The sequence below is a fragment of the Vicia villosa genome, linkage group LG6, assembly GCF_029867415.1.
Source record: "Vicia villosa cultivar HV-30 ecotype Madison, WI linkage group LG6, Vvil1.0, whole genome shotgun sequence".
In the NCBI taxonomy this organism is placed as follows: Eukaryota; Viridiplantae; Streptophyta; class Magnoliopsida; order Fabales; family Fabaceae; genus Vicia; species Vicia villosa.
Genome location: NC_081185.1, coordinates 131,949,058 through 131,959,449, shown reverse-complemented (window position 1 = coordinate 131,959,449; position 10,392 = coordinate 131,949,058). Strand labels below are relative to the sequence as shown.

At 33.4% G+C, this 10,392-nt stretch overlaps 2 protein-coding genes across 2 annotated transcripts; both read left to right on the top strand.

Annotated features, from left to right (window-relative positions):
• Positions 1-809: 809 nt before the first annotated feature.
• Positions 810-1,355, top strand: LOC131614684 (glutathione S-transferase T3-like; the record flags this gene model as incomplete). Its single annotated transcript, XM_058886244.1, has 1 exon — positions 810-1,355. A coding segment is annotated over one exon (546 nt), but the record flags the coding sequence as incomplete, so codon positions are not given.
• Positions 1,356-2,844: 1,489 nt separating this feature from the next.
• On the top strand, positions 2,845-3,582 carry LOC131614682 (glutathione S-transferase T3-like; the record flags this gene model as incomplete). The annotated part of the gene is made up of 1 exon (XM_058886243.1): positions 2,845-3,582. A coding segment is annotated over one exon (738 nt), but the record flags the coding sequence as incomplete, so codon positions are not given.
• Positions 3,583-10,392: the final 6,810 nt, after the last annotated feature.

Genomic DNA, 10,392 nt, shown 5'->3' with positions numbered 1-10,392 from the left:
TTACATATAATGACCCACTTCAACTAGATACTTCTCCTGATACTAAACAAGATAAGAAATGCATGAGTGGTTTTCTTCAACAAACCAATCATATACAAAAAATTAACATGTAATGGATGAGCATAGGTACAGATAAGGACCAATTCTAATTAAGATAAGTAAATTACGGTTAAATTTTAAATAAATTAATAATCAGTGTGATCTTAAGAGCATCAATATCGACTGGACAGCCGTGTCCATACAGTTTTTAAGAATACTTTTTATAAATGCTTGGATAATTGAGAAAAGAAGTGTTTCTACATGTAAACACGCTCCCATATTAAACAACGCTCTTTAACTTATATTTAGTGCCACCTGTAAAAAAAATTAATGGTAATGTTATTAATGCATCAGCTTGAAATAATAAGAGGCCACTATGGATTAGTTTCAAATTGAAATCTTAGAGTATTTGAATATATAACAATGCAACGGTAATATTTTTATAACGGTAATAATTTTAACACAATAAACATACACTCATTTTATTACAATTTGGATTCACAACTAGTTTATTTTTCAACTATTTATTTTATATCATTTTATTTTATTTTCTCACACATTCATTTGTTAATGGATCACAATCAACACAACTCTTGGTCTAATTTTATTCAAAATGGTGGTATTCCTCCTTCTATTCCAAATCAACAAAGCAACTCATGCATCAGAAATATACCTCTTATCTCAAATTCACACCATAACCAAATTTTCAAAACTCAAATAATCCACACTTGGGAAATTACTCATATCATACACCACCTTATCCATATCAATATCAACAATTTACATCTCAACCAACTAACCCCACTATTCCTCATGTGGTTCAAAAAGGTAATAGTGGCGTGCAATCAAATGATCAAGAACACAAAACACAACAATGTTGCGCTCAAGATAGCGTAGAAACTATTAACCTTGGTGAAGAAGTTGCATCTGCACCGGTTGCAAAAACGCCTAAACAAAGGTTCCAACAAAAAGAGGATGAAGTACTCATTCAATCATGGCTATACGTGTCAAAGTATTCAATTGTTGGGGTTGATAAAAAAGGAGATAGTTTTTGGAACAGGATTGGCGAAGCTTACAACAAGCATCGTGACGCCAATTACAAAGAGAGGGAACCAATGGCACTTAAAGGTCGATGGAACAAAATTAATCAATTTATTCAAAAGTTTGTTGGATGCTATAAAAAAGCCGTGTCTACACAACAAAGTGGGAGCTCCGAGAGCAATATCATGCAAGCTGCATATAAAATTTATTTCCAAGATGAAGGTGAAAAGTTTATTTTTGAGGTTGCATGGAGATTATTGAAAGATGAACCTTAATGGCTCGCAGGTTCATTGGAAGCTTCTACAAAAAGAACAAAGAATTCAGCTTCAGGAGCATATTATTCATCTTCTAATCCACCAACACCAACGAGTAGTGAATACAATCCCCCATCACCTACTTTGGCTCGTCGACCAATCGGTCAAAAGGCATCCAAAAGGAAGGAGAAGGAAAAGTCTACTACTCCCAATGTCAAATATGATTCTTTGAAAAATGACTTCAAAAAAAAAGATTGATTTGATGTCAAAGTTTGCACGAAACTATGCACGTATTGATTTGATATTATTTTAATGTTTATGTTTTTTTAATGTATTTTTTAAGTAATTTATTTTAACTTTATGTTTTTTTATGTATTTTTTAGTAAATTATTTGTGTCATGTATTGTGTTTTTTAATATATATATATATATATATATATATATATATATATATATATATATATATATATATATATATATATATATATATATATATATATATATATATAACCTTTATTTATTTTAAATTTATAATTTTTTAACATAATTTAATATATTTGAATTAAATTGTTTCAATTATATATTTTTTTATAATATAAAAGAGAGAGATATTGTAAGATTTGGTGGGACCCATTTTAAAGTTTTTGATGGGTTGTAAGGATATTTAAAAGATGTAGTTGAGTTGTTTAGAAAATATGAAAGTGTGATATAATATAAAAAATTGAGTGGGTCCCATTTAAAGAACTCGCGAAGGTATGATGGATGTGGGTGCTCTAAGTGTAAAACAATGAAGGAATAATACAACTTAAAGTTTTCTTCTTGGTAAGATTGAATATTAGTATTATACTCATTAAAGCATGAATATCTGCTGACATACCGCCGTGTCTACACAGTTCTTAAGAATACTTTTTATAAATGCTTGGATAATTGAGAAAAGAAACGTTTCTACATGTAAACACGCTCCCATATTAAACAACGCTCTTTAACTTATATTTAGTGCCACCTCTGAAAAAGTTTATGGTAATGTTATTAATGCATCAGCTTGAAATAATAAGAGGCCGCTATGGATTAGTTTCAAATTGAAATCTTGGAGTATTTGAATATATAACAATGCAACGGTAATATTTTTATAACGGTAATAATTTTTAACACAATAAATAGTCACTCATTTTATTACAATTCGGATTCACAACTAGTTTAATTTTCAACTATTTATTTTATATCATTTTAATTATTTTTTCTTACATATTCATTTGTTAATGGATCCCCATCAACACAACTGTTGGTCTAATTTTATGCAAAATGGTGGTATTCCTCCTTCTATTCCAAATCAACAAAGCAACTCATGCATCTGAAATGTACCTCTTATCTCAAATTCACACCATAACCCAAATTTTCAAAACTCTCATTTTATCCCAAATTCACAAAATAATCCACACTTTGAAAATTACTCATATCATACACTACCTTATCCATATCAATATCAACAATTTACATCTCAACCAACTAACCCCGTTATTCCTCATGTGGCTCAAATAGGTAGTAGTGGCGTGCAATCAAATGATCAAGAATACGAAACACAACCATTTTGCACTCAAGATAGCTTAGAAACTATTAACCTTGGTGAAGATGTTGCATCTGCACTGGTTGCAAAAATGCCTAAGCAAAGGTTCCAACAAAAAGAGGATGAAGTTCTCATTCAATTATGGTTCAACGTTTCAAAGGATTCAATTGTTGGGGTTGATCAAAAAGGAGATAGTTTTTGGAACAAGATTGGCGAAGCTTACAACAAGCATCGTGACGACAATTACAAAGAGAGGAAATCAATTACACTTAAAGGTCGATGGCACAAAATTAATCCATTTGTTCAAAAGTTTGTTGGATGTTGCAAACAAGCCGTGTCTACACAACAAAGTGGGAGCTCCGAGAGCAATATCATGCAAGCTGCATATAAAATTTATTTCCAAGATGAAGGTGAAAAGTTTATTTTTGAGGCTGCATGGAGATTATTGAAAGATGAACCTAAATGGCTCGCAGGTTCATTGGAAGCTTCTAAAAAAAGAACAAATAATTCAGCTTCAGAAGCATATTATTCATCTTCTAATCCACCGACACCAACGAGTAGCGAATACAATCCACCATCACCCACTTTGGCTCGTCGACCGATCGGTCAAAAGGCAGCCAAAAGGAAGGAGAAGGAAAAGTTTGTGGAAAAGTCTACTACTCCCAATATTAAATATGATCTTTGAAAGATGACTTTAAAAAAAAGAATTGATTTGATGTCAACGTTTGCACCAGACTATGCACGTATTGATTTGAGATTATTTTAATGTTTATGTTTTTTTAATGTATTTTTTAAGTAATTTATTTTAACGTTTATGTTTTTTTATGTATTTTTTAGTAAATTATTTGTATCATGTATTGTGTTTTTAAGTATTGAAATTTGTTGCAGCCCGGCAAAATGATTTATAAAATCTATCAAAAATGTCTTGGATCTTTGTAATTTTGTATCAACACATGAATAAGAACAAAACAAAACTATGGTAAATAGTATTAATGCATAATAGTTTTTGCTCAATAATTACCTCTCTTGATTTATCAAACTTTTCTAGATCTTTAAAGTTGTTTTTGGCTTGGACTATGGTGAATTTTTTTTTTGAATATCCAGATTTTTTAAAAAAAATTCAAAAATAACAAGTTTTTCAAAAAAATTACCAAAATGTCATTGTTTTTTTAAAATTACCACGTTGTCGCCAGGGGGGTGGCGACAACACTAAGCCCATAAGGAAGTCGCCATTGGGCCTGGCGAAGGCGTTCAAAAAACAGGTGTTGTCGCCACCCCCCCTGGCGACAACACCCCCCTTTATTCATTTTTTTCATTTTTTTCATTTTTTTCCATTATTTTTTTATTTACTATTTTTTCCATTATTTTTTATATTATTTTTTTAGTTGCATTCAGCTGTCTCGGTCGCCTCCTTGGGTGGCGACAACACTTAATATTTTTGCCTATATATAGCAGCTCATCATGAAATCAATCTTCATTATTTTCTCCTTCAATTTTTCCATATTCACTTCACATTATTGATCATGTCTCGCATAAGGCCGCAGTCATGGGAACGAACATCATCCAGCCGTCCTGTGCCGGCGCCGGAATACAAGAGATGTTATGGTCATGTAATTTTTTCCCCGGTCAAACCTCCTATGACGGTGACGTTTTGGAACATTCGCGACTTCAACAACCTGAAGCGGACTCTGATGGCACAGTTAGAAGGGGGAGTACAGTCCCGGGAAAGAAATAAAAATGATTCAGAGGCTTAGAACAAGGGTGTCGCTTAGGACCGGAGAGACGATCCGTTGGTGGGTTGATGTGAAAACCGACCATGATACTGAACAAATAATGGACCGAACAGACGACATTTTTTTAACCGCTATAATTTCCTAGATTTTAATTGTTTGTTGTGTTGTTGTGTTATTAGGTAAAAATTTATTTTTAGTCCTAATGTTTGTTGTTTGTTGTGTTGTTTGTTGTGTTGTTTGTTGTGTTGTTGTAATCCATCTAATTAATGAAAAAAAGTCCATTTCATTGAAAAAGTAAATCACAAATATCATTGCAACTAAAAACTATGTTGTGGAGCTAGATCCACGATTGGGACATTTGTTCCTATTATGTCCTACCTCACGACATATACTACACTTCCTCTGCATTTTTTCAGTGGCGTCCATCTCGGTTCCAATACGCCTGCTGTTTGGTCGACCGCTTTTATTCCGACGCATTAAATCGTTATGCCAAACTATTTCCCCCTCGTACACAGGCCAATATGCCTCCATTACCTTCGAGAGGGGTTCCGTCTTGGGATTGTGCCGGCAGTGTCTCCAATATAGTAACAGTCCCAGGTGAATACAATTGCAGTGCAGCCAGGTAGCGAGGAAGTTGTTGGTATGATTCCTACCAGTTGTCGTAGACTTTTTCAATTGCTTTCTGCTTCGCTAACCAAGCCTTTCTGTACGAAGGTCTGTACTTGAACACAGAAATGCAATGGGAAATAACCGTCTTCACCTTTAGTGATGGGTCAGTTTCGACGAGAGGAATGATGGTATGACATATCATGTCATGACTTAGTTTCCGATGATCTTGCGCCATATTTGTGTTGACGCAAGTGTGGCCTTGAGAAATCGAACGTATCACCCACGCATTAAATTTCTTTCTGAATGATGCCTTCAGCATGTATCCATACTCCGGGTTTCTGCACAAAATAGTGACTCTCTCTGGATTTGAGCGATCAGCTTTAAAATCAACACAATTTGCTAAGTGCCAGTTTTTTATAGCTAACATACAATCATCCTTCGAACGAAACGTGTCACCCTCTTTTAACCCCTCGTCTGACCTCATATATGGATTGTAGAACATATCATACGATGGCTCGTCCTCTCCCAAATTAAGTGTTGTGAAATGTGCTGGAGGTGAATATGCATGTGTATCCGGTACTGGATCTGGTACTGGAACTTGTTCGTCATCTTCGGAATCACGGTTCACCAACTCATCAACGATATCTTCTATTTCAGTTTCTTCATCAATGACATCTTCGGGCTGTTGTTCGTCATCAACAACAGGATCAATAACCTGTGATTGGATATTTTGCGAAGGAACAATTTGTTCAACCACTATGTACAGCTCCAGATAATCATAACCAAAATACTCATGGGTAAGGAACATGTTTTGAACCTCTATGTCAGTTGTTATCTGTGATTGATAAAACTTGACCGAGTTGTTAGGTTCAACTAAGGGTTGTTGGTAAAATATTTGAGAGACTGGTTCTCTAATTTTGGATTCGATTTTCCTTTTTAGATAAGAGAAATCCGCTTTTCTATTTAAAGCAAAACGTGTTGAGTTAGTGTTTCTAAATAGAAAACCGTTTGTGTCTCAATGGTAAGTCTCACCGTTCATATGAACACGAACTTTGTATTGCGAGGTGGATGCCATAATTTTGATAGGTATTTGTGAGAAATATCTGGGAGAAATGTTTGTGAAGTTTATGTGTGAACGAAGAAATGTTTGGGAGAAATGTGTTGTAAAATATTTGTGAAGTGGTTCATATAATACATGCAAGAATACATGCAATAATGCAAGAATCAAACATGACAAGACTAATGCATGCCTCAATAGAATCTCGTGTCCACCTCTTACACAAGCAGGCATGCAAGAATACATGCAATAATACATGCAAGAATCAGACATGATAAGACTAATGCATGCCACAAAGGAATCTCGTCCTCACCTCTTACACAAGCATGCATGCAAGAATACATGCAATAATACATGCAAGAATCAAACATGACAAGACTAATGCATGCCACAATGGAATCTCGTCCCCACCTCTTACACAAGCATGCATGCAAGAATACATGCAATAATACATACAAGAATCAAACATGACAAGACTAATGCATGCCACAATGGAATCTCGTCCCCACCTCTTACACAAGCATGCATGCAGGCTAGGGAATCTCTTACACACCTATGCATTTATGGCAGTCGCCAATGGGGGTGGTGACAACATTGATTTTTAAGAGTTGTCGCCAATGGGGGTGGCGACAACATTGATTTTTAAGATTTGTCGCCAATGGGAGTGGCGACAACATTGATTTTTAAGAGCTGTCGCCAATGGGGGTGGCGACTTGCTTCGAGTTAAGTGTTCAACCGTTGCATGCACTTGTCTTGTCACATTTATTTATGTGTTTTAATTGTGTTTCGTTTGGCTATAAATAGGTTCCCAAACTTGTTCATTTTCTTCATCACCAAACAACTTTCATCAGAGCAACTTTCATCAGAACAACTAGTTTTCATCATCAACAAACATGTCTCTCCTAACTATGGGTCAAGAGCATCGAGGAACCATTGCAAACATCGCCGATTATGTAAGTTTGAGTAAATTCAATTTATTTATGGTCTAAACACTTAATTTTTTTAATTAAATTTACTAATTTCAAACATTCAAATACTTATGGTTCATCGTTTTTTTATAGGATTTCACGAGATTTAGGATCCGTGCGAAACCGATGAATGCTCCCGACCCTTGGATTGTGCCTTATGTTGAACGTGCGGGATTTGGGAAGGTAATGAACTTAATACATACCTCAATTGATACTAAGTTTATATTAGCATTGTGTGAGCGCTGGAGGCCTGAGACTCATTGTCGCCCTCGGTTTTTTACCATACCTCTCATGGAGAGATATACGAACCGACACTCTTCTTTTTTTGCTTTTGTGTTTTTGAAAATCAGAGAGTCGCCACCGACTTTTATTTTATCTAATTAAGGAAAGGTTTATAAAAGAAACAGAAAAAGACCTTTAAGATATTTTGGGTAAGGGGGTAGGTTATACAAAGGGAAGGTGTTAGCACCCTTTGTATCCATGGTTATCCATGGGCTCTTAATTGCTTAGCTCACTTGTTTAAATCATTTGTCTTACCTTGAAATGCTTGTATGTGGTCTTAAAATTCATTTTGTGAATTGACTTTGTAATGATCCTTGTGCGGATGTATACAAAGTGTTTTATCTTTCGAAAGATATTTTGAAAAAAAGAACGTTAACTTCGTAATGATCCTTGTTTGGATATATACCAAGTATTGTCTTTTTTTGAAAGTTTTATTTTGAAAAAACAATGATATATGAGACATTTGTTTGTTTGATTTGAGCAAGCAATTAGGAGGTCTACCCTAAGTTATAAGGTCTTTTCCTATTTCCTTTAGAAAATTCTCCTTTCACCGGATGTAAACGAAAGTTCGATTTTGCATTTGAAACAGTAGAATTTGATTTTGATTTTGAGAAGAGTAAAAGAGGGATTACCCTAAGAGGTGCAAGTGTGATTGTATTTTGATTCAGATATTTTATCTTTGAAGTTAGTGACCTAACGCTTCAGTTTTTATCTTTGACATACACGCAGTTTTATATGTACTGGAATTTAAAATGCGGGAATGTAAAATGCGGAAAGTAAACCTACGCTATTACATCGATTGTGCGGGAAATGTAAACTACGCTATTTACATGATTTTGACAACCTATACACTTGATCTAGAAATTTAAATTGCAATAATATAAAAGAAATATTTTTGGATTTTTTGATGATTGATCTTAATTAGAATTAATGCATGATTAATTTAATTAAAATGAGAAAAAGGTGGAAATAAAATTTAAACCTAAAAATTAAGTCTAAAATATGTTCAAAAGGTTTGTCAATTAATTTTAAAATAAAACTAATTTTTTTTGGATTTTTGAAATTTGTTTTGGAAATTATTAAGTTAAATTAACATATAATTATATAAATAATTACACACATAATTAAAACTTAAAGATAAAAATATTCTAAATATGTACAAAATTAGTCTATAATATATAAACTAAATTTAATATAAAGAACAAAATTTTTCTGATTTTTTTGATTGGTTGAAATAATTAAAAAGCAAATATATAAATATATACTAATTAATTAAGCAAAATATTTTAATTATTAAGAAAATAAAATATTTTTATGTCAAAAATTAATAGATTATTTTACAAATCTAAAAATATTTTTATTATATTTTTTTGATTTTTAAAACTATTTTAAATTAATTTTGCAAAGAAAATAAAATAAAATAAAAAATATAAAACAAATGATTCTGTGTGGTGGATGATAGAGTCTATAGCATGGACTGGCAAGGCTAGAGCGTTGGATTTTGAACTAATGAAATCTAATGGCTGAGATCATAGGGCTCATGATATGATAGTGGAAAGCAACGCATGTGATTGGTCTGAGTTTTAAAATACACGCGCGCGCAAATCAACCAACCAGGGCAAGCCACGTCTTCGTCTTCTACCTCCAGACTCCACTTTTAACAGCGTTTATTTTCAAAAGCGCTGTAATATGTGAGCATCAATCCTGCAAAATAACGAATAGGGGTAAACGTGTATAGAAATTTTTCGCGACCTGTCCATCTTATTCGTCATGATCTACTGAGTTCAACCATGCCCTTAATTTGGTCTAATTTTGCCTCTAACGAAAAACCCTAAAATAGAGTTCAAGAACCCTAAAATGGTATCTTCATGGATACATGTTCAAACTTCAATTAACCATCCAGAAACGATCAGAACAATGAACTAAATTCAAATATATGATTACATCTTGTTAAAAATGCATGAATGATCAGGTATGAAGTGATTTAGGTTTGAACAAACCGTGAGCTATAGTGCTCGATTCTTTGAGTTTCAAAGCTTGAAACTGGTTTGAATAGATTCAGTGATGCTTAGGGATGATGTTTGAGTGTTTAGTTTGGATTAAAAATGACTTAAACTGAAAATTCGAATTTCAAGTTTCTTTGAAAATTTCAAATGTGTTACAAGTGTGTTACAAGCATAGGTTTGGTTCTGATTTCGTGTCTGTTCTGATTGATGAAGTGTTATACTTCATTTATAGGCAAAGAAGCACTTAAAAACTAAGCTAAGAAGCAATAAGTGCTTTGTTGAATTTTTGACTTTTTTAATAATATGTAGCTTTGAATTCAAGCAACCATGGCTCCAATTTTCTTCAATCTTCTGCTGTACCAGCTTCTTGGGGCAGAACTTTGAATGTTTCTTGATGACTCATGCTTAAGATCCAAGCTACATATTATCCTTCCATTTCTTTTTTTCAATTTAATCTTAAATGTAATAAAATTAAACCAAAAAAAGAAATAAAATGTTATGGGCCTTTGGTTGATCATGGGAGGCCCTTAGCATTGTTGGAAGCATGTTTGAATCATGGAAACTTGGTCTCTTTTGGAAAAGAAACATTTTTGATCAATGGTGATTTCATGCATTTTCCCAAAAAATGGCCAACTTTAACAAGGCATAAATCCCTCAATTTTTATCATATGAAGGAGTTCTTGTACTTTTTAGAAACCTCAAGATGTCCTCTACAAGCCACTTTGGAAACTTTTTTTCATTTGGAGAAGTTATCTTGATGTTATGGCCTTTGACAAAAAATCATTTCTTGTTGACTTTGAAAATGACCTGTAATGTCTTGGTTCATATTTTCCAAATGGT